The sequence below is a fragment of the Micromys minutus genome (assembly GCF_963924665.1).
Source record: "Micromys minutus genome assembly, chromosome: 16".
NCBI lineage: Eukaryota > Metazoa > Chordata > Mammalia > Rodentia > Muridae > Micromys > Micromys minutus.
In genome coordinates this window covers 33716229-33740117 of record NC_137985.1, presented here as the reverse complement: position 1 = coordinate 33740117, position 23889 = coordinate 33716229, and the positions used below count along the sequence as shown (strand labels likewise).

The following is a 23889-nucleotide window of genomic DNA, read 5'->3' as shown; positions in this document are numbered from 1 at the left end:
TGCTTAGCACCCCAAATCTGCCCTTACCTTAATTGCATTTCTGATCTCAGGCCTGCTACTGTATCGGGTCCAGTTTGGGAAGTGGCCAATGGCCACCTACCATAGATCTCACATGGATGGTAGCTCTCTATCTCTCTGAAGAATGCCAAATCTCTTTTCTCCTCCTGCATCTACTAGCCTTCCTCTGGGAACCTTGGAGTTTCTCCTCTTCCATTGGCTGCTAACATCTTTATTGATTAAGAACCAATTGAAGAATAGGACCTTTAGTGTTCACACACAGATTCCTGATCAAAACATCAGAACCACCCCTCAACAAGACTTTTGGAATAGAGCTCCATTTATAAGAATCAACAAGTGGTTCATTATAAATTTAAACATCACCAGTATAGTTAAGGAAGCAATCAACTGAATGAAGATGAAGCCAAAGATTGGAGAGGATCATTGCCAGCTGTATTTGATAGATGATTAATATTCAGAGAATAAAAAAAATCCCAAATTTTCCCATTAAAATTAATGTGGCTGTGGATCTGAACAGAGTCAGTTGCTAGAGTCAGATGTGGCAGAGAAGCTGCCACCATAAATCTCAGAAGTATGGTTGCTTTAGCAATGGTAACAACAATTGACATGCCAATATGGACCAGGGCTACAATCAGTGCTTTCTGGGAGAAAATTCTACATTTCTTTTTATTCCTTAATAATCTCAATGTCTAGATGAGATACGTAAGTCTACGGGGAACTGTGTCAACTGGTCAGAAAGCCACTGTTGCTTGTGTCTGTAAGTCGACCAGAAGGAGGTTCTAGCTGGGCTGCCATAAGAGGTTAACTAGGAAATTTACAGTGTGACTTAACATTTTTCACACTGTGGGAAACACTGATAAAACAAAAACATATCTTATCCTCTTCCTAGTAAATCAGGGAGACATTTTCAAAGAGAGTGCTATCTACTAAGTCATAGTTATTGGGCACACGCTTGTTGTTCACAGCTGTAACTTACAAACTGTGGCTGGAGAACTGAGTCATGAGCTGTTATCTCACAAGAAATGAACACACAACAATCACAAATAAAATACCAGTGTGATAGTAGACATTTGAATTAGAATCAATGTCAGTCAAGATTTAAGTATTTCTGCACATTTGCTTTAGACTTTGCAAACTGGCCCTTGTTACTGCCAACCCTTGCGCATAGGACATTACTTTATTATGATTGATGTGTGCCATGTTACCACAGTTAGGAGAATATTTTTTCTCAGCACAGTGTCACAGCTTACTTGAGGAAGCCATGACAAGCTAGCACAGTAGGATGCTCTTTGTCAAGTACCTCTGAGATGTAGTAGAAACAAATATTTAGAAGTCTAGGCACATGCCAAATTAGTTTTCCAGTTCCACCTTCTTCATCTGCTAGGCATACGGGCATGTATTGCATTAAGAGGATGTGATGAAACATGAAAAAAAAAAAACAATTCACCTACCATCTCTATCTATCTACCTACCTACCTATCTACCTACCTATCTATCTACCTACCTATCTATCTATCTATCTATCTATCTATCTATCTATCTATCTATCTATCTATCTATCTATAACTAATTGTGGGGTTTATTGTGCAAATTTTACCTCCTAGAAAGTATCCAAAGTACACTGTATACTTTAAGTCTAAACAAATGTGGATTGTGAAAATAACATAATTATATTGAGAATCTATAAATTTCTATAAGTTGAAGAATAAAATCAATGAATACCTTTGATTTTTTTGCCTAAGGATATTTGTTTTATTTTTACATGTAATGCCTGTTTTATTTTTATACAGAGTAAAATTAAAAATTTCTGAAATAGACACTTTGAACACAATGTCAAGAAATTTTTACAGAAAGACAGCTGATCGCTATTATCAGTAACCAAGAGAAAGCATGCGATGTATATGTCCCATTTACAGACATATGTTTACTCTCAAAGCCTTGGTTTTCAAAATATTAGAAAAGTAAAGACATATATAATTTTAGCTCATGAAAGGAAGCAAAGACTGATTGGGAAAATAAACTGTTTTGTTGAGTTTTCTAAAATGTTCGTTTCTTCTAAATATACTATGTCATTTAGTGACGGTTATATATATATATATATAAATGTTTAAACATACAAAAAAGAAGATTCCTGAAGGTCCTATTTCAATTGAGAAAAAAATATTGCAAGAAAATCACATTGGATTGCAAACTTTGGAAAACGTTTGAAAAGTAGTAACAATCAGTTGTTTCTCTGACATATTCCTCAGAACAGAAAAGCAAGGCAGGAGTGTGGTCTTTCTGCTGAGACAGGTTCTTATAAGTATTTACTGAGGAAAAAATTTATCAGTCACTTCATTAAAAATTAGGACTCTGCATTTGATTGGCTCTTTGAAAGTCTCATGGTCACATCAGAAGCACAGTTTAAACAGATGTTGCAGATGTTAAGTGTACTCATCCTTACTTGATTACTTATCCCGAGTAGACACAGAGCCATATCTTATTTTCATCAGTGCTTTCTTTACCTCCTTGTTCCTCAGGGTGTACACAACAGGGTTGAGTAGGGGTGTCAGCACAGTGTAGAAAACAGCCACAATTCCATCCACAGCATCCCGGGAGCCTGGCCTCAGGTAGATGAAGAGACCAGGGCCAAAGAAACAGAGGACCACGATGCAGTGTGACGCACATGTCTGGAAAGCTCTGTGTCGGCCCTCTGAAGTGCGGATCCTCAGGATGGAGCAGACGATGGACACATAGGACAGAGAAATTAGAAAAAAGCAGCCCGCAGCCACCACCCCAATGTTCACAAAGATGACCATCTCATTGGTTGAGGTGTCTGCACAGGCCAGCTTGAGGATAGGTGGTGCATCACAGAAATAATGCTGGATCCGGTTGGGTCCACAGTAGGGCAAACGGAAGGTCAGTGTGGTCTGAACAGCAGAGTGCAGGGAACCAGTGAGCCAAGTTCCTGCCGCCAAGAGGGCACAGACTCTCCCGCTCATCATGCTGCTGTACCTGAGCGGGTAACTGATGGCCAGGTAGCGATCATAGGACATGACTGTGTAGAGGAAACACTCGGTGCTGCCCAGGAAGTGGAAGGAGTAGAGCTGTACCACACAGCTGTGGAAGGAGATAGCCCCGCCCCCTGGAGACAACAAAGTCATCAGCATCTTGGGCACCGTGTCTGTGGAGAACCACATGTCAATAAAGGAGAGGTTGGTGAGGAAGTAGTACATGGGTGTGTGGAGGCGGGAATCCACCCTGATCACCATGAGGATGAGAAGGTTTCCCAACACAGTGAGAACATAAATCACAAGGAAGATTCCAAAAAGCATGGTGTCCAGAGCTGGTGGGTGGGGCAGACCTGAGAGGAAGAATGTGGTCACTGTGCTCCCATTTAACATTTCTTCATATGGATTATGGCCATTGAATTTTCACTGATGGAGCACACAAAATAGAAATTATTCTCTATATATTATATAGAAACCCCAGTCCAAAGGAATGGTTGCTTCCTTATTCCAGTCATACCCCTGTTAGCCATAACAGAAGAATGCTAAATGTATATGAAGTGGTTGACTTTCAACAAGAAGAGTAACTTAAGTATTCTTTGTTTTGTAAAATTTGAGAAAATGTGTTCAAATAATACCTAGTGCTAATAACCTTCTTCCAGCACTAACCTCCATTCAAATAGCCTTTTCTTTTTCATCATTTGCCTGCAAACACACACACACACACACACACACACACACACACACACGCGCGCACACACACACACACACACACACAATCATCTATTCTTTTTCTCTTTGATCATTAAATAAACACATCTAGATGAAGATTTTATAGCATCTTTTCTCCTGGATTGTAGATGCTATCTGGTCAGCAGTGGATATGAGGAAAGCATGGGTTTGCACTGTTATTGCGTTGTTAAGTGCCTGCCCTTTTTCCTTGTGTTCTGAGTATCTGCTCATATGAAGCATTGGAAACCAGCACAGTGATGATGTGAGCACATTTATTTTATTTATTTTATTAATCTAGGACTTTGAGTTAGTGTTTATGGAAGCATCACCAAATGTTCCCTGCATTTTAATATGCTCTTAAAAATTGTTTCAGTTGTGAAGAAACAAAACATTGAGTCATTTTTGAGTATCAGGTTGGAGTGAAATAGAAAAATACAAAATGCTTTGTAATCCAGACCCTCAAACTCTCTCTATATATAGTCTGAAATTATTTTTGTTGATGGAAAGATGTTTATGAGACACGAATTAATGTGTTTTTCAAAGAGCAGACTGGGTTCCTATTAATAATATACTTAAATATAAATAGTATAAAAAAGTATCAGAAGCTAAACGAAAATCTGGCTAGAGATCTAAACCAAGCCAATTAAAAGGAGTATCACTTACCCAGTGCTTAAGACACCTCTGCACTTTTTTTTCCTTGCCTCTTTATCAGAAGCAGCCTTTTCCTGTGTGTAAGTCAGCTGGAGTTAGGTTGAATGCTCAGCAGTGAAATGCTATGATGTACAGAGAAAGAACTTAATTAACTTATGCATTATATAATGGACTTTTATTAAAACACACAATGTTAGCTAAGTCAAAATTAAAACAATGGAAACCATCTTTAAAAAAAGAAACTGAAGCATGTAAGAGTTCCACCAGAATATATTGTAGAATTTCCAATGTTACCAGCCAGGAATGAAGTACTGAGCTTAGACAATTTTGCCTACTTACCAATTATGGAGGTCTTCTTTGGATCTCAAGGAAGACATTAATGTTTAAAGAACCTTTGTATCCTTGACCTGTAACAGTTCTTCCCCCTCATGGTTAAAACACAGAGGAAAAAAGTATAAAACAAGAACCTTTTGAACCAGAGCATAGGATTCGGGTTGATAGCTCAGGAGATAAGAATTTGGCTTTAGATTCTTCATCAGTAGGACTATTTCAACATCATCACAAATATTAAGAATTCTAGACAAATCCATGTGTGCAAGCTGGTTCTGCTTTGATGTACTATCATTTGTTTAACCTTTTTTATTTTGCCAAAATGTAATGATTAACCACCGAAATCTAGCTTCCAGAGTTTTGCATTGAATGTTCAACACCCCTCCTTGATTTCTTCTTTGGTTTCAAAAGGGAGCTTTTATTCCCTTGGGGGAAAGTCTCTATAGAGGCTCCCAGTCCCTCTGATGACTCTTTAACCCTTCTGTGCTCCAAGGACATTTGACTGTAGTCCCTCCTAGAGACTCATCTTTTTAATTAAGCTCCTCCTCTCCAGGGCATTGCAGGTTTGTAAGCTTTTGTCCAGGAATGAATGATACCTCACATTTTCTGGCACTGAGATTTCTCTAAGACTTTTGCCTTTATTCCTTCTTTAAATGTAAAATAAGTTTACATTTTTGGTGAAGGTGCTTTTGCTTTTTATTTTTACATGAATTAATGAAACAAAAATGTTTTTTTTGGAATCATTCAGAAGACGTTTTCTTCTGGAATTAATACACTTCTTAGCTACTATGGAAAGAGTCCTCATGAAAATATAAAACAAGCCAAAGCCAACACTTTGTTAAAAGTAATGTCAGTATTGTTAAATGGGTAATATTCCTCTCTGTGGAATTGATTTGAGAACTGAAAGTCCCTTAAACTAACATTTATGACAATTAACACATTGAAACACTCAATTTTCTAACACTGGGTGTACAACTTAAGACATATTTGATCCATGTGAAACTTTACACTTTTGTAGAATGTTTATTTTAATAATTAGTGTAAATTTGGTTTTACTTAACTTATTTCATTGTCGTTTATGAAATGCACAATTTTGGGATCCAGGACTCATAATAAATGTATATTCTGGTAAGTATAGGTTTTCTCTCAAGGAGACCTCAAAGATTACATTGGATGACTTTGATATTTTTATAATAAGAAAAGAATTATCCAGTTTTTAGGCTCTTCTTTCTAATATGGTGAGAATCAATAAATCTGCACTCAGGGAGGCAAAATGTCCAGTAGGTTAATGTGCTTACTGCACACCCATGATGGCCCAATTTGGATTCTATTTGGACCTACATAAGATGGAAATAACTAACCAAAAAATTGTCTTCTGACCTCCACAAGTGCACAATGACATGTGCACAATGTCATACACACCAACATACAATGAGTCTTTGTTATATGTTGGAATATCTTTTGGGTATATGCCCAGGAGTTGTATAGCTGGTCCCTCAGGTATTAATATGTCCAATTTTCTGAAGAACTGCCAGACTGACTTCCAAGGTGCTTGTACCAGTTTACAATAATACTAACAGTGAAAAAGAGTTCCTCTAAACTTACCTGCATTTTCTGTCACCTGAGTTTATATTAGAAATTCTGACTGGTATGAAGTGGAATCTAAAGGTCGTTTGATTTGCATTTCTCTGATGAGTAAGAATGTTGAATATTTCTTTAGGTGCTTCCCAACTATTTGATATTCTTCAGTTGAAAATTCTTTGTTTAGCTCTGAACCTCATTTTTAATAGGGTTATTTGTTTCTCTGCAGTCAAACTTCTTGAATTCTTTGTATATATTGGATATTAGCACTCTATCAGATGTAGAATTGGTAAAGATCTTTTCCCAATTTGTTGTTTGCTGTTTTGTCCTCTTGACAGTGTCCTTTGCCTCAAAGAAGCTTTGCAATTTCATGACGTTCAATTTGTTGATTGCTGATCTTAGAGCATAATTCATTGGTGTTATGTTCAGGAAATTCTCTCCTATGCCCATGTGTTTGAGGTTCTTCTGTATTTTCTTATTTATTAGTTTCAGTGTATTTGGTTTTATGTGGAGGACCTTGATCTACTTGGACTTGAGCTTTGGACAAGGAGATAGGAATGGGTCAATTTGCATTCTTCTACATGATGTCTGCCAGTTGAACAGAACCATTTGTTGAAAATTCTGTCCTTTTTTCCACTGGATGTCTTTAGCTCCTTTGTCAAAGATTAAGTGATCATAGGTATGTGGCTTCTTTTCTGGGTCTGCATGCCTGTCTTTATAGAAATATCATACAGTTTTCAGTCACTATTGCACAGTAATACACTGAGGCTAGAGATGGTAATTACCTTAGAAGTTGTTTTACTGTTGAGAACCATTTTCACTATTGTGGGGTTTTTTTTTGTTGTTCTAAATGAATTTTCAAATGGCTTTTTCTAACTCTATGAAGAATTGAGTTGGAATTTTTATAGGGATTGGATTGTACCTGTACAGTGCTTTCAGAAAGATGACCAATTTTTACTATATTAATCCTGCCAACCAATGAGCATGAAAAAGAATTCCATCTTCTGAGATCAATTTGATTTCTTTCCTCAGAGACTTGAAGCTCTTGTCATACAGATTTTTCACTTTTTTGTTTAAAGTCACAGTAAGGCAATTTATATTGTTTGTGAATATTGGAAAGTGTGTTATTTCCATAATTTCTTTTGCAACCTATTTGTCCTATGAGTAGAGCAAAGCTACTGATTTATTTGAGCTAATTTTATATCTAACCACTTTGCTGAAGTTGTTTATTAGTTTTAGTTCTCTGTTGGAATTTTTGGGACCATATAAGTATACTATCATATCATCTGCAAATAGTGATATTTTTATATGGTGATACACAACTTTTTTAATATCTGATATGTTTGACTTAATTCAGAACTTTCAAACTCATGAATATCTAAACTCTAGGCATGTATCAGATTAAATGCCTCAATAATTACCTTGTTTTGTATTTATTTAATTAATTTTTTATTAATTAATTTTTTAATAAAAATATTGCAGATCACAAAGTTTGTTACATAGTAATATATGATGAATACACATTTTTCCTTTTTCTTTTTCTTTCTTTTTTAAGAACTGAGGCTTCCATATTTTGGCCTTCTTTCTTTTTGAGCTTTATATGATCTGAGAGGTGTTTCTTGGGTATTCAGAGATTTCTAGGGCTAGTATCCAATTACAAGTGATTGTGTATCATGTGTGTTCTTTTGTGACTTGGTTACCTCACTCAGGATATTATTCTCTAGTTTCATCCATTTGCCTTGGAATTTTGTAAAGTCATTGTTTCTAATAGCTGAGTAGTACTTCACTGTGTATATATACCACAATTTCTGTATCCATTCCTCTAATGAAGGACATCTGGGTTCTTTCTATCTTCTGGCTATCATAAATAAGGCTGCTATGAACATGGTGGAGCACGTATCCTTATTATATATTAAAACATTTTTGGGGTATATGTCCAGGAGTGGAGTAGCTGGGTCTTCAGGTAGTACTATGACTTCTTCCTTTGTATCCCTTTGACCTCCTTTTGTTGTCTAATTGCTCTGGATAGACTTCAAGTACTGTAGGGAGAGCGGGAAGCCTTGTCTAGACCCTGATTGTAGTGGGGTTACTTTACGTTTCTCTTGAAGTTTGATGTTGGCTACTGGTTTAAAGTATATTGCTTTTACTATGTTTAGCTGTGCTACAGGGTTTACTCCAGGGCACAGATGGAGACTGGAATGCAAGATTACCTTTTAAAGGCATTACTATTTTATGTCATTAAAATGTGCAGTTTTCTGGTGAGACAGTGCTCCGAGTAGCCAGGGAGCAGAGAGGTCTGTGCTGAGCGTGCAGAAAGTGCGCCCCCCAATTGATTCAGGGGAGCAAAACTCTGTCTTAGGGTGTCTGTTTCCAACTGGTGGCCCCTGCATGCAGAACAGGAGCTCAGGACATCTGCCACCAGGAACAGCAAAGATCCAGGGACACAGGCCTGATGAGATGGTACTCCGAGTAGCTGGGGAGCAGAGAGGTCTGTGCCGAGTACAAAGAAAGTGGGCCCACCAGGATTGGTTCAGGGGAGCAGGAACCCTGCCTTAGGGTGTCTGATTCCAGACAGTGTCCCATGCATGCAGAACAGGTGCTCAGGCCATCTGCCACCAGGAACAGTGAAGATCCAGGGACACAGGTCAGTTTAAGGGAGCGACAAGAACCAATCACTGACAACAAGACCACATATAATCCCAGAAAACAAGAAGGCAAGAGGAAAGTGAAAAAAGACACCCCAGGGAAACCAAGACATCCTGGAAATACTAGAACCTAGCTCTCCCATCACAGCAAACAGTGAAATACAAAACACTCCAGAAAAAGAAGACTCAGACCCAAAATCATATCTCAAGATGATGATAGAGATCCTTAAACAAGAACTAAAGGAAAAGCATAAAGAAATAGAAGCTTTTAAAGAGGAAACAGGAAAAACACTCAAAGAACTCAAAGAACTAGAGGAAAACAGAAACAAAAAGATGGAACAATGCAAGAAGGAATTTAAAATGGAAATGGAAACAATAAAGAAAACACTAAAAGAGACAACCCTAGAGGTAGAAAATCTAAAAAAGAAATCAGGAGTAACAGATGGAAGCATCTCCAACAGACTACAAGAGACATCTCGGGGGACGAAGACAACATTGAAAACATAGACAAAACAGTCAGAGAAGATGCAAAAATCAAAGAGCTCCTAACCCAAAATGTCCAGGAGATCCAGGACACAATGAGAAGACCAAACCTAAGAATAATAGGAATAGAAGAGGGAGAAGAATATCAACTAAGAGGCACAGTAAATATCTTCAAAAAATGATAGAAGAAATGTTCCCTACCCTTAAAAATGAGATGACCATGAGCATAAAAGAAGCCTACAGAACTACAAATAAAGTGGACCAGAAACGAAATTTCTCCCAACACATAATAGTCAAAATGCCAAGTGACAAAAGCAAAGAAAGAATACTAAAAGCAGTAAGGGAAAAGGGTCATGTAACAAATAAAGGCAGACTAAGCAGAATCACACCCGATTTCTCAACAGAGACTATGAAAGCTAGAAGACCCTGGACAGACATCATGCAGACCCTAAGAGAACACAAGTGTCAGCTCAAACTGCTATACCCAGCAAAACTCTCAATCACTATAAATGGAGAGAGCAAAATATTCCAAGACAAAGCTAAATTTACACAATACCTGACCACAAACCCAGAACTACAACAAATTATAGGTGGAAAACCCAATACAAGGAGGGAAACTACATCCTAGTAACAACAGAAAAATACCTAAGCAAGAAAACCAAAAGAAGAAAGACACACAGGCACAATTCTACTTCTAAAAGCAAAAATAGCAGGAAACAGCAACCACTATTCCTTAATACCTGTTAACATAAATGGACTCAATTTACTAAAAAAAAGACATAGGCTATCAGACTGGTTACATAAGCAGAAAGCAGCATTTTGCTGCATACAGGAAACTCATCTTAGAGACAAAGACAGACACTATCTCAGAGTAAAAGGTTGGGAAAAAAACCTTCCAAGCAAACGGCGCCAAGAAGCAAGCTGGAGTGGCCATTCTAATATTGAATAAAGTAGATTTTCAATCAAAAGTTATCTTGGTGTGTCCAGATTAAGAATAATGTTTTTTTTGAACTTCATATAGTCTGTGAGTTGTTTCTGAGGTGTTCAGTGCTTTCTGGGGTTAGTATCCAATTAGCAGTGGCTTCATATTATGTCGGTTCTTTTGTTACTGGGTTACCTCAATCAGGATGATATTCTCTAGATGCATCCATTTTCTTATGAATTTCATAAACTCATTGTTTCCGCTAGCTGAGTAGTACTCCATTGTGTAAATATACCACAATTTATGTATCCATTCATCTACTGAAGGACATCTGGGTTCCTTCCAGCTTCTGGCTATTATGAATAGGGCTGCGATGAACATTGTGGTGCATGTGTCCTTGTTGTATGTTGGAGCTTCTCTAGAGTATATGCCCAGAAGTGGAATAACTGGGTCTTCAGGTAATATTATGTCCAATTTACTGAGGAATTGCCAGACTGATTACCAGTTTACAACCCTAACAACAGTGGAGGAGTGTTCCTCTTTCTCTGCATCCTTGCCAGCATCTGCTGTCATCTGAATTTTTGATCTTAGCCATACTGACTGGTGTGAGGGGGAAATCTCAGGGTTGTTTTGATTTGCATTTCCCTGATGGTAATGATGTTAAGCACTTCCTTAGATGCTTCTCAGCCATTCAATATTCCTCAATTGAGAACTTTTTGCTTAGCTCTGTACCCCATTTTAGTAGGGTTGTTTGATTCTATGGTGTCTAACTTCTTGAGTTCTTTGTATACCTTGGATATTAGGCCTGTATCTGATATGGGGTTGGTAAAGTCTTTTCCCAATCTGTTGGCTGCCTTTTTGTTTTCTTTGCAGTGTCCTTAGCCTTACAGCAACTTTGCAATCTTATTAAATCCCATTTGTCGATATTTGACCTTAAAGCACGAGCCATTGGTGTTCAGGTCAGGAAATTTTCTCCTGTGCCTATGTGTTCTAAGGTTTTCCCTACTTTCTCTCCTAATAATTTCAGTGTACCTGGTTTAATGTGGAGATATTTGATCAACTTGCATGTGAGCTTTGTACAAGGAGATAAGAAAGGGTCTGTTTTGATTCTTCTGCATGCTGAGTGCCAGTTGGACCAACACCATTTTTTTTGAAGAGGCTGTCCTTTTTCCATTGAATATATACAGGTCCTTTGTCAAAAATCAAGTGACCATATATGTGAGGGCTCATTTCTGGATCTTCTATTCTATTCCATTGATCCTCATGCCTTTTTCTGTAACAATACCATGCAGTTTTTAGCACAATTGCTCTGTAATATACCTTAAGGTTAGGGATAGTGATTCCCGCAGATGTTTTCTTGATTTTCAGGATGGATTTCGCTATTCTAAGACTTTTGTTACTCCAGATGAAATTGCACATTGCTCTTTCCAACTCTATGAAGAATTGTTCTGGAATTTTAATGGGGATTGCATTGAATCTGTGGATTGCTTTTGGTAAGATGGCCATTTTTACAATGTTGACCCTTCTAATCCATGATCACGGGAGATCTTTCCATTTTCTGAGATATTCCTCGATTTCCTCCTTTGGAGATCTGAAGTTCTTGTCATACAGGTCCTCCACTTGCTTAGTTAGAGTTACACCAAGGTATTTCACATTGTTTGTGACTATTGTGAAGGGTAACTTTCCCCTATTTCTTTCTCTGCATGTTTGTCCCCTGATTAGAGGAAGGCTACTGATTTGTTTGAGTTAATTTTATATCCAGGCACTTTGCTGAACTTGTTTGTCAGCTATAGAAGTTCTCTGGTGCAATTTTTGGGGTGACTTATGTAAACTATCCTGTCATCTGAAAACAGTGTTGTTTTTACTTCTTCCTTTCCAATTTATATCCCTTTGATTTCCATTTGCTCTCTAATTTCTTTAGCTTGGACTTCCATTACTATGTTGAATAAGTAGGGGGAGAGTGGGCAGCCTTGTCTAGTCCCTGATTTTAGTGGGATTGCTTCAAATTTTCCACTGTTAAGTTTGATGTTGGCTGTTGGTTTGATGTATATTGCTTTTATTATGTTTAGGTATGGGCCTTGGTTTCCTGTTCTTTCCAAGAATTTTATCATGAAGGGGTGTTGAATTTTGTCAAATGCTTTCTCAGCATCTAGTGAGATGACCATGTGGATTTTCCTTTGAGTTTGTCTGTATGGTGGATTATAGTAGGTCGACGGCCGGACAGCTCTTGCACTCCTAGAACTTCGGTTCATTGCACAGGATTAGAGTGTCTGGTTTGAGCAGCCCATGAGGGATGCCGAGCAAAGCATCGCACTGAGAGCCCCTTGTCGTGGGGTATCTCTGGGCGGTATGTCATTTTGCATGAGGGTTGCCTGCCCCAGTGTCCCTCCCTCAGAAAAACGGCAGAGTGATAGGTCAAGAGTACTACGGGCTACAAAAAATCTAGCGGTTACTCCTATACATGGTCTTTATACACCTTAATGAGGATTTGACTTCTATCTCCGCCCTTCTAATATGGGTGTCCTACTTTGCTTAAAGAATAAAAGATAGGGGGAGATGTGGGGCGCTGCCTGCACATTCTCCATTACAAGATGGCGCTGACATCTGGCTGGAGTTAGCAGTAAACAAGTCATGTGCGCACGTGCTGGGTAACTTTCCACTCCTTGAGCTCTGCCTCTCCCGTGGCATCATAGGGCTTAATGAGTTTCAACCAATCAGGGGGCTCCACGTCCAAGGCGAGGACAGATTCCTATATAAGGGGATGGGCTATAGTTTGGGGTGATGACAGCCCTGCTCCTGATGCTTTGGAACCAGAGAGTCAGAGGAGAGGCGAGATGGGCGATTCTGTCGGTGTTTCCAAAACCGATGCCCTTTTACCTTAATGAAAAACTATTTTCTTGTTTGTTTGACACCATTAAAACCTTTGATGTATCGTACTTGCCCTTAAACATGGAGATAGCAGGGTTTGGGGATTATAGAACTCTTGCTTTATCAAGTAATTTTTGACATCCTTTTGTGCAGAGAGACTGTTTCTGCTCTGGATGGTGTGCAAACTCCGTACTCAACAATAACGTGACAAAGTGGTCATAGCACAAGTCTTGCTGCACTCGAAATGGGCACCTCTCCCTCTGTTTGGCTTAAAGGTCCAACAAGAGCCTGATGGTTGATCGGCCATGTTTTTATTTAAGAAAGTAGGGGGAGATGTAGGGAGCCGTTTGTGCCACACCCAAACATGGCGCTGGCTTCCCGCCGAGAACTCAGCAAACAGAGCTGTTGCCCAGCCAAGAGACTTAGAGCGCATGCGCCATATATGTCACAGCCCGCTCTCGGGGCATGCTATTGAGCTACTGGAGGATGCACCAATCAGGTAGCAACACAAGTCTCTTAGGCATTTATAAGCAGTGCATTTCTCCCCCACGTGAGGAGATTGAGAGAGATAGTGGTGAGATTGCGGGAGACCCCACGTGGAGAGATGGCAGAGAGATACCACATGGAGAGAGACCCGATAGGAGAGATTGCGGGAGATCCCATGTGGAGAGAGACTGGGCAGAGAGATCTCACGTGGGAGACTGCACGTGAGAGGTCGCCTATACAGTAGACCCCGGTAGGAAGTCCCCGGCTCAGAGAGAAGTTTCCTGCTCAAGAAGTCCCCTGCTCAGAGTGCTGTACAATAAAGATTGTCCGAAGAAGAATCTGTTTGTTTGTTGCACGCCTGTTCCTACCGGCGGGAAGTGTGGGCGCGCGACAGATTATGTTGATGGATTTCAGTATATTAAACCATCTCTGCATCCCAGGTGAAGCCTACTTGGTCATGGTGAATGATTGTTTTGATGTGTTCTTGGATTTGGTTTGCAAGGATTTTGTTGAGTATTTTTACATCAATGTTCATAAGTTAGATTGGTCTCAAGTTCTCTTTTTTTTTTTAGTAGGGTTTTTATGTGGTTTAGGAAAGTGTGTTAATGTGGCCTTGAAAAATGAGTTAAGTAGTGTTCCATCTGACTCTATTTTGTGGAATAGTTTGGAAAGTATTGGTATTAGGTAATCAACAAATGTCTGGTAGAATTCTGCACTGAACCCATCTGGACCAGGGCTGTTTTTAGTTGGGAGGATTTTGATGACTGCCTTTATTTCTTTAGCTGTTATTGGATTATTTAGATGGTTTATTTGGACCTGGTTTAACTTTAGTATCTGGTATCTGTCTAGGAATTCATCCATTTCCTCCAGATTTTCCAGCTTTGTTGAGTATAGACTTTTGTAGTAGGATCGGATGATTTCTTAAATTTCCTCTGTTTCAGTTGTTATGTCTCCATTATCCTTTCTGATTTTCTTAATTTGGATACTCTCTCTTTGCCCTCTAGTTAGTCTGGCTAAGGGTTTATTTCTTGTTAATTTTCTCAAAGAACCAGCTCTTAGTTTTGTTGATTCTTTCAATGGTTATTTCTGTTTCTATTTGGTAAATTTCTGCTTTGAGTTTGATTGTTTCTTGCTGTCTGCTCCTCTTGGGTGTATCTGCTTCTGTTTGTTCTAGAGCTTTCAACTGTGCTGTCAAGTTGCTAGTGTGTGCTTTCTCCAGTTTCTTTCTTTTCTTTCTTTCTTTTTTTTCTTTTTTCTTTTTTCTTTTTTTTTTTTTTTTTTTGGAAGCACTAAGTGGTATGAGTTTTCCTCTCAGTACTGCCTTCATTGCATCCCACAGGTTTGCATATATTGTGTTTTCATTTTCATTAAATTCTAGAAAATCCTTAATTTCTTTTGTTATTTTTTTGACCATGCTATCATTTAATAGAGCATTGTTTAGTTTCCATGTACATATGGGCTTTTGGTTGTCTTTGTTGTTATTAAAGACTAGCCTTAGACCATGGTGATCTGAAAGGATGCATGGGAGTATTTCAATCTTCTTATATCTATTGAGGCTTGTTTTGTGACCGATTATATGGTTAATTTTGGAGAAGGTGCTGAAAGGTGGTGAGAAGAAGGTATATTTTTTTGTTTTAGGATGATTTGTTCTGTAGATGTCTATTAATTCCAATTGGTTCTTAACCTCAGCTAGTTTTACTGTGTCCTTTTTCAATTTCTGTTTCCATGATCTGTCCTTTGATGAGAGTGGGGTGTTGAGGTCTCCCACTATTATTGTGTTGGATGCATTCAATTTTTTGAGCTTTAGTAGGGTTTCTTTTATGAATATGGGTGCTCTTGTATTTGAAGCATATATGTTAAGGATTGAGAGTTGCTCCTGACAAATTTTCCCTGTAATGAATAAAAAGTTTCCTTTTTTATCGTTTTTGATAACTTTTGGTTGAAAATCTACTTTATTTGATATTAGAATGGCCACTCCAGCTTGCTTCTTGGTGCCGTTTTCTTGGAAGGTTTTTTTTCCTAACCTTTTACACTGAGATAGTGTCTGTCTTTGTCTCTGATTTAAGTTTCCTGTATGCAGCAAAATGCTGGATTCTGCTTATGTATCCAGTCTGATAGCCTATGTCTTTTTATTAAGGAATTGAGTCCATTTATGTTAACATATATTAAGGAATAGTGGTTGCTGTTTCCTGCTATTTTTGCTTTTAGATGTAAAATTGTGCCTATGTGTCTTTCTTCTTTTGCTTTTTTTTTGCTTAGAAGTTTTCTTGTTTTTACTATGATGTGGTTCCCCTTATTTTATTGGGTTTTCCACCTATAATTTGTTGTAGTTCTGGGTTTGTGGTCAGATATTGTGTAAATTTAGCTTTGTCTTGGAATATTTTGCTCTCTCCATCTATAGTGATTGAGAGTTTTGCTGGGTATAGCAGTTTGAGCTGACACTTGTGTTCTCTTAGGGTCTGCATGATGTCTGTCCAGGGTCTTCTAGCTTTCATAGTCTCTGTTGAGAAATCGGGTGTGATTCTGCTTAGTCTGCCTTTATTTGTTACATGACCCTTTTCCCTTACTGCTTTTAGTATTCTTTCTTTGCTTTTGTCACTTGGCATTTTGACTATTATGTGTTGGGAGAAATTTCGTTTCTGGTCCACTTTATTTGTAGTTCTGTAGGCTTCTTTTATGCTCATGGTCATCTCATTTTTAAGGGTAGGGAACATTTCTTCTATCATTTTTTGAAGATATTTACTGTGCCTCTTAGTTGATATTCTTCTCCCTCTTCTATTCCTATTATTCTTAGGTTTGGTCTTCTCATTGTGTCCTGGATCTCCTGGACATTTTGGGTTAGGAGCTCTTTGATTTTTGCATCTTCTCTGACTGTTTTGTCTATGTTTTCAATGTTGTCTTCGTCCCCCTAGGTGTTTCTTTCATCTCTTGTAGTCTGTTGGAGATACTTGCATCTTTGACTCCTGATTTCATTTTCTGGTTTTCTACATCTAGGGTTGACTCTTTTAATTTTTTTTTATTGTTTCCATTTTCATTTTAAATTCCCTCATCTTTTTGTTACTGTTTTCTTCTAGTTCTTTGATTTTGAGTTTTTTTTCCTGTTTCCTCTTTAAAAGCTTCTACTTCTTTATGCTTTTCCCCCCATTCTTGTTCAAGGATCTCTATCATCATCTTCAGGTATGATTTCGGGTCTGAGTCTCCTTTTTCTGGAATGTTTGGCATTCTGCTTTTTGCTGTGATGGAAGTGCTGGATTCTGGTATGGGTAGGTTGTCTTGATTTCCCTGGGGTAAGTACTTTAGCTTTCCTCTTGCCATCTTGTTGTCTGTGATTATAAGTGGTCTTGTTGTCCGTGATTTTTTTTCCTGTCTCTCCCGTATTTTTGGCCTGTGTCCCTGGATCTCCACTGTTCCTGGTGGCAGATGGCCTGAACATTTGTTCTGCATGCATGGGCCCTCTGGTTGGAAACAAAGTCCCTAAGGCAGAGTTTCTGCTCCCCAGATCCAATCGGGGGAGGGGCATACTTTCTGGGCGCTTGGCCCAGACCTCTCTGTGCCCTGGCTTCTTGCAGTGCAGTCTCACCAGGCCTGTGTCCTCGGATCTCAGCTGTTCCTGGTGACAGATGGTATTAGTTCTTCTGTGAATGTTTGATAAAATTCTGCAGTTAACCCATTTTGTCCTGGACTTTTCCTTTGTTTGGGAGGCTTTTGATGACTGCTTCTATTTCTTTAGGTGTTATGGTACTGTTTAGATGGTTTTTCTGATCCTCATTTATCTTTGGTATCTGTCTAGAAATTTGTCATTTTTTTTTTCTAGATTTTCCAGTTTTGCTGAGTATAGGCTTTTGTAGTAAGATCTGATAATTTTTTTTTTTAATTCCTCAGTTTCTGTTGTTATATCTTTTCTTTCTTTTTTAATTTTGATAATTTGGATACTCTCTCTAGTTAGTCTGGTTAAGGGTTTAATGATCTGGTTGATTTTCTCAAAGAACCAGCTCCTGGTTTTGTTGATTGTTTGTATGGTTCTTTTTGTTTCTACTTGGTTGATTTCTGGTCTTAGTTTGATTATATCTTGTTGTCGATGCCTCTTGGATGTATCTGCTTCTTTTTGTTCTGGAGCTTTCAGCTGTGCTGTCAAGCTGTTAGTGGATGCTCTCTTCAGTTTCATTTTGGAGGCACTCGGAGCTATGAGTTTTTCTCTTAGTACTGCTTTCATTGCATCCCATAATTTTGAATATGTTGTGCTTTCTTTTTCATTAAATTCTAAAAAAATCCTTAATTTATTTCTTTTATTTCTTCCTTGACCATATTATTATTGAGTAGCACATTGTTCAGCTTCCATATGTATGTGGGCTTTTTGTTGTCTTTCTTGTTTTTTTTTTTTTTTTTTTTTTTTTTAAGAGCAGCCTTAGTCCATGGTGATCTGATAGGATGCAAGGAAGTATTTCAATCTTATTCTCTGTTGAGGCTGGTTTGTGACTCAGCATGAATAGATTTATCTTTTTTTCCATGGAGTTAACTATATTACAGAAAATAAAAGTCAGTTACATATTGTGGCACCACATCAAGGATCAGGAAAAATGTGACAAAAACTTGAGAAGGAACTGGGGATCAGGAGTAAAGGAACTGAAGGGGATGGCAACCCCATTAGGAAGACCAACAGTATCCACTAACCTGAAACCCTGGGAGATCCCTGAGACTAAGCCATCAACCAAAGAGCATACATGGGCTGGTCCATGGTCCTTGGCATATATGTAGCAGAAGATTGCCTTGTCTAGTCTCAGTGAGAGAGGTTGTGCCTAATTCCATAGAGACTTGATGCCTCAAGAAAGGGGAATGTTTGGGGGGCGGTGAGGCAGGGGTTGTTGGGTAGGGTGGATGACAAGTGGAGGGTGATTTGTGTGGGAAGTGTGATCATGGGGGTTGGGAGAGCACACTCTCAGAGCCAAAGGGGAGAGGGGAAGGGGTGAAAAATTCTTGGAATGGGAACTAGGAAGTGGAGAAACATTTGGAATGAAAAAAATGAAAGTAATACAATTTAACAAAAAGTAATCATAATTCAGATTAGACTTTAGGATTATTTAGTACTTATATTGCTTATCACAGGTGAGTAACATTAATGTTACTGCAATTCCCAATCAAAGAGTTCTATAGCTTCTAAATAAGGCTGAGGTAGAATGTCTGGTGGTTTCTAAGTCACTGCTATCCCCGTGAACAGCCATCTTCCTGAACCTCTCTTTTGATACTTGTTTGAGAGGATTATAAATAAAACTTGATGAGTTGAATACTTTTTTATTAAATATAAATGTTGAGGAATAAAGAGAATATTGTGAAAAGTAATTAAATATGTTTCTATAAATAAAATGGTATTTAACACGCACATAATTTCTAATTAGGTTCAAATCCTACTTCTGTGTAGTTGCTTAACTATGAACAAACTTATTTATCTGATATTAAACTTTAGTTGTCACCTGACTAAAAACAATCATGTAAATAAAGTAGTGATCATAATTACCAATATTCCAGATTTAAAGGAGTTAGATCTGTTAAGAGGGGTGGTTAATGTAACATATTTACTAACTACAAACTACTCTTTCATTTAGCTTATTCTTTGAGGAAACTGAGGTTGAATGCGAAGCAGTATCTGAAGTCAAGAATGGTTTCATCCCTGGTCCCTTTTTCCTCATTGGCTTTATTTTGTTGCATCTATTGTTTGGTTTGATAGGAATCTCTTGATGGGGAAGCGGTTACTCACAGATGCCTTTGTTTCACTTTTTCAGGTCTGGCTGTGCCGTGAGCATGAAGAACTACACCTCTGTGACCGAGTTCATTCTTCTGGGAATTTCTAACAGTGAAGGACTGGAGAGCATGCTCTTTGTCCTGTTCCTGGTCTTCTATGTCTTTGCCTTGCTGGGGAACCTGCTCATCTTCCTCACCATCCTGGCTTCCCCCAACCTCCACACTCCCATGTATTTCTTCCTGGGGAACTTGGAGGTATTTGACCAGTTTTCCTTCAAGTTAATGCTCCTCCTAATGAGGCAGAGATGTATTATCTCTTACAGAGCTGCACCTCTTCTTTTTACAATGCTCATTTCCTTCAACTGTTTGTATTTTTCTGGCTTTAGTTAAGAGATTTATTCATTTCCTCCAATATTTTGTTTGTCTCTTCCTGGATTTCTTAAAGGGATCCATTCACTTCCTTTAAATAGACCTCTATTATCTTTACGGTCTTCTTTTATGTTTCAGCTGCGATGGAATATTCAAGGATTGCTTCAGTAGGATAGCTGAGTTCTTTTGGCAACATGGTATATCACCCTGGCTCTTGTTGACTATGTTCTGATACTGGTCTTTAGCCATCCTGGTTTGGGTGATTGTCTGTGTAGGTGCTTATTTCTGGGTTTCTCTTTTTAGAAGGGTGTTTTGTTTCATAGTTTCTATTTCCTTCCTGGTCTTCTGGCCCTTGTGTCTTGTTGTTGAGAAGGGAGAACTCTACCCATACTGGAGGCTGGACTTCTGGTGACCAGCATGGTCCTCTGTAGTGCAGAGCATGGGGTCTCTTCCTATGATGGAAGCTTGAGTTTTAGTAGACTGCATGACCTCTGATGCAGTAGAAAATTTCTGAGTTGGAGGCTGGTAGAGGGGGGTAATGAGGGGAGGACAGATTGGGGATAGTTTTGGGAGGCACAAGAAGGTGGAGGAGGCAGGAGGGAGGGCAGCCTACATGAAGTTCTGGTGGCTGGTATGGTCTCATCCAGCAAGGAGTCACCCCAAACTTGAGAGGGAATTGGTCACTGAGTGCTTCCTATACACAGTGATGGCCTAGGACCACATTAGGGTTAATTGTTACCTGTGAGACAGATGGTCCTCATGAGGCACAGGATATGTACCTGATTAATAGTGGACACTTGGATGGGTGGCTTTGTATATGGGAGCATCCTTACATTTCTTCTATGACATTTCTATGGTGGTGTCCCTGGCATGTGCTGACACCTCTCTAGCACACACAATTGTTTTACCATGATCTCAGGATACAAGAAACTTGGTATTGTCTTAAAACATAATATTATATAGCAATTGAAGATAACTTATTTCAATGTTTTACTTATATCATAGATGAATCTTGACAATGCTATGCTAATTTCAAAGGCTATGCTGAAGTGGTATTACATTAGTTCACTGAGATGTCTAAAGAGACAAATTTGTGTTGGTGTTCAGAGGCCTGTGCTGTTTGGGAAGAGAGAAGTCAGAATTGACTGTTAAGACATTTTAACTAGGTGAATTTTTTTCATGCCATATTATATTTGCCTTACTTTAGGCTCAAATGTTAATATGCATGTCATCTTAATTAATTAGTCCTAATATAAAATAATTTCATAATTTGGTAACTTGTTCACATTTCTTTCTCACACTTCAAAAGAGTCATCATTATCATTGCTACTAACTTAAAAATTATTTTATTGGATATTCTCTGTATTTACATTTCAAATGTTATCCCCTTTACCCCACTCACTTTCTCCTCTCTTTCCACTTGCTTCCATGAAGGTGCTCCCTCTCCCAATCACCCTCTCCACCTCAGTACCTTGATATTCCCCTACACTGGGAAAATGAGTCTTCAATGAACCAAAGGTATCTTCTCCCATTGATGCCAGACAATGCTATGGTCTGCTACGTATGCAAATGTAGCCATTAGTCTCTCCATATGTGCTGATTGGTTGGTATTTTAGTCCCTGGGAGTTCTGGAGGGTTTGGTTGATTGATAATATTGTTCTTCCCTTGGAGTTGCAAACCCTTTCAGCTCCTTCAGTCTTTTCTCTAGCTCTTTTATTGGGTTTCCTATGTTTCATCCAATTGTTAGCTGCAAGCATCCTCAATTGTATCTGTATAACTCTGGTAGAGCCTCTGAGGAATCATCCATATCTGGTTCCTGCAGTAAACCCTTCTTGGCAACAGCAATATTGCTTGAGATTGGTGGCTGCATATGGGGTGGATTCCCAGGTGAGGTAGTCTTTAAATTATCTTTCCTTCAATCCCTGCTCCTCTCTTTGACCTTGTATTTCCTCCTGTGTGTGTTTTGTTCTCCTTTCTAAGAAGGACTGAGGCATCTACATTCTGGCCTTCCTTCTCTTTGAGATTCATACATTCTGTAAATTGTTTCTTTGTTATTCAGAGCTTCTGGGGGCTAGTATTCACTTATCAGTGAGAGCATACCATGTGTGTTCTTTTGTGACTGGGTTACCTCACTCAGGATGATAGTTTCTAGTTCCATCCATTTACCTAAAAATTTCATAAAGTCATTGCTTCTAATAGCTGAGTAGTACTCCATTGTGTAAAAGTACCACAATTTCTGTATCCATTCCTCTATTGAAGGACATCTGGGTTCTTTCTAACTTCTGGGTATTATAAATAAGGCTGCTGTGAACATGGTGGAACACATGCCCTTGTTACATGTTGGTGCGCCTTTTGGGTATATGCCTAGGAGTGGAATAGCTGGGTCTGCAGGTAGTATTATGTTCCATTTTCTTCTTAGAGTTAGAAAAAGCAATTTGCAAATTCATTTGGAATAGCCAAAACCTAGGATAGCGAAAACTATTCTCAACAATACAAGAACTTCTGGGGGAATCACCATCTCTATCCTTAGAATGTATTACAGATCAATTGTGATAAAACCTGCATAGTAGTGGTACAGAGATAGGCAGGTCGATCAGTGGAACATAATTGAAAACTCAAAAATAGATCTACACACCTATGGTCACTTGATTTTTGACAAAGGAGCTAAAAACATTCAATGGAAAAATATAGCCTCTTCAAAAAGTGGTGTTGGTTCAACTGGCAGTCAGCATGCAGAAAAATGCAAATCGATCCTTTCCTATCCCCTTGTACAAACCTCAAGTTCAAGTGGATCAAAGACCCCATAAAAAACCAGGTACACTGTAACTATGAGAAGAGAAAGTGGGGAAGAGCTTAGAACACATAGGCGCAGGGGAAATTTTCCTGAAGAAAACAATTGCTTATGCTCAAATCCAGAAATGGGACATCATGAAATTGCAAAGATAGTGTAGAAAAAAGGACACTGTTGAAAATACAAATCAGAAGCCAACAGGTTGGGAAAGGATCTTTACCAATTTTATATCTGACAGTGGGCTAATAAAGAACTCAAGAAGTTAGATTCCAAGAGAGTCAAATAATCCTATTAAAAATGGGGTACAGAACTAAACAACGTAGATAAATTTAATTGCTTATAAGTTATTTTTGAAAACAATGTTAACTATAAAAATTAAGCTGTTCCTGTACTTAGAGTACACCATTATTTTTCTGGGGAGACATGTATGTTAATAGGGACATTTCTATCCTGTGTACAAGTGTATTTACCATCCCTCTACAGTTATTCCTACTTCCCCTTCCACTGGGGTCCCACTCGCTTCCCATTTCCTATTAAAAAATGGTTTTCTAGGACATAACAACAAAACAAACAAAAGGTATGCTGAGATAAAACAAAACCATCACAAGGAAATTGGAAAAGGCAAACCAACAGAAGCAAAAGAGCCTCAGAGAAGGCGCAGGAATCAGATACCCATTCATTTACACTCAGGAGTCCCATTAAAAACAGTATCTTGAAAGCTGAATATGTATGCATAGGATGTGGTGCAGACCAAGGCAGGCTGTGTCCTTGCTGCCTCATGGAAAGTCTACTAAGATGGTGGAGAAAAGTGGGTCAGAAAGCAAACATTTGAATACAATATTTCATTTCAGCTTGCCTTAACTTTATATGGTCAAAGAAGTTTCCTAGGAATAGATTCGACATTTGATGCATATATAGAATAAATTATGTGCATGTGCATGAATTACACATAGGTCTTCCTAAACAGTGTGCCATAACCAAACTTCATTCTGGCTGGCTGACAAATAAAACATTTACATAGGAAATTTGTTTAATGCATGAAGGATTTAATACTGAGAAACAAAAACTGTAACAAATGATACATTTTTTTCAGCTTTTGTGTCATATTATTTAATGGTTCAGGGTTTTTGCTAAGAGCTCCAACTCTAGGAAGATATAAAGACAAAACAGATAAACACACTAATTGCTGTTTGCATCCTCTCTCTCTCTCTCTCTCTCTCTCTCTCTCTCTATCCCCCCCTTTGTGTATGTGTTTGTGCCATCACACACATGTGTGATGGGTAGTAATTA

At 38.5% G+C, this 23889-nt stretch overlaps 1 protein-coding gene across 1 annotated transcript; it reads right to left on the bottom strand.

The window, feature by feature from the left end:
- Positions 1 to 2465: 2465 nt before the first annotated feature.
- LOC308431114 (olfactory receptor 10G7-like) lies at positions 2466 to 3401 on the bottom strand (the record flags this gene model as incomplete). The annotated part of the gene is made up of 1 exon (XM_080930478.1): positions 2466 to 3401. The coding sequence occupies one exon, from the start codon at positions 3399 to 3401 to the stop codon at positions 2466 to 2468; it is 936 nt and encodes a 311-aa protein (XP_080786604.1).
- Between the last annotated feature and the right edge of the window lie 20488 nt (positions 3402 to 23889).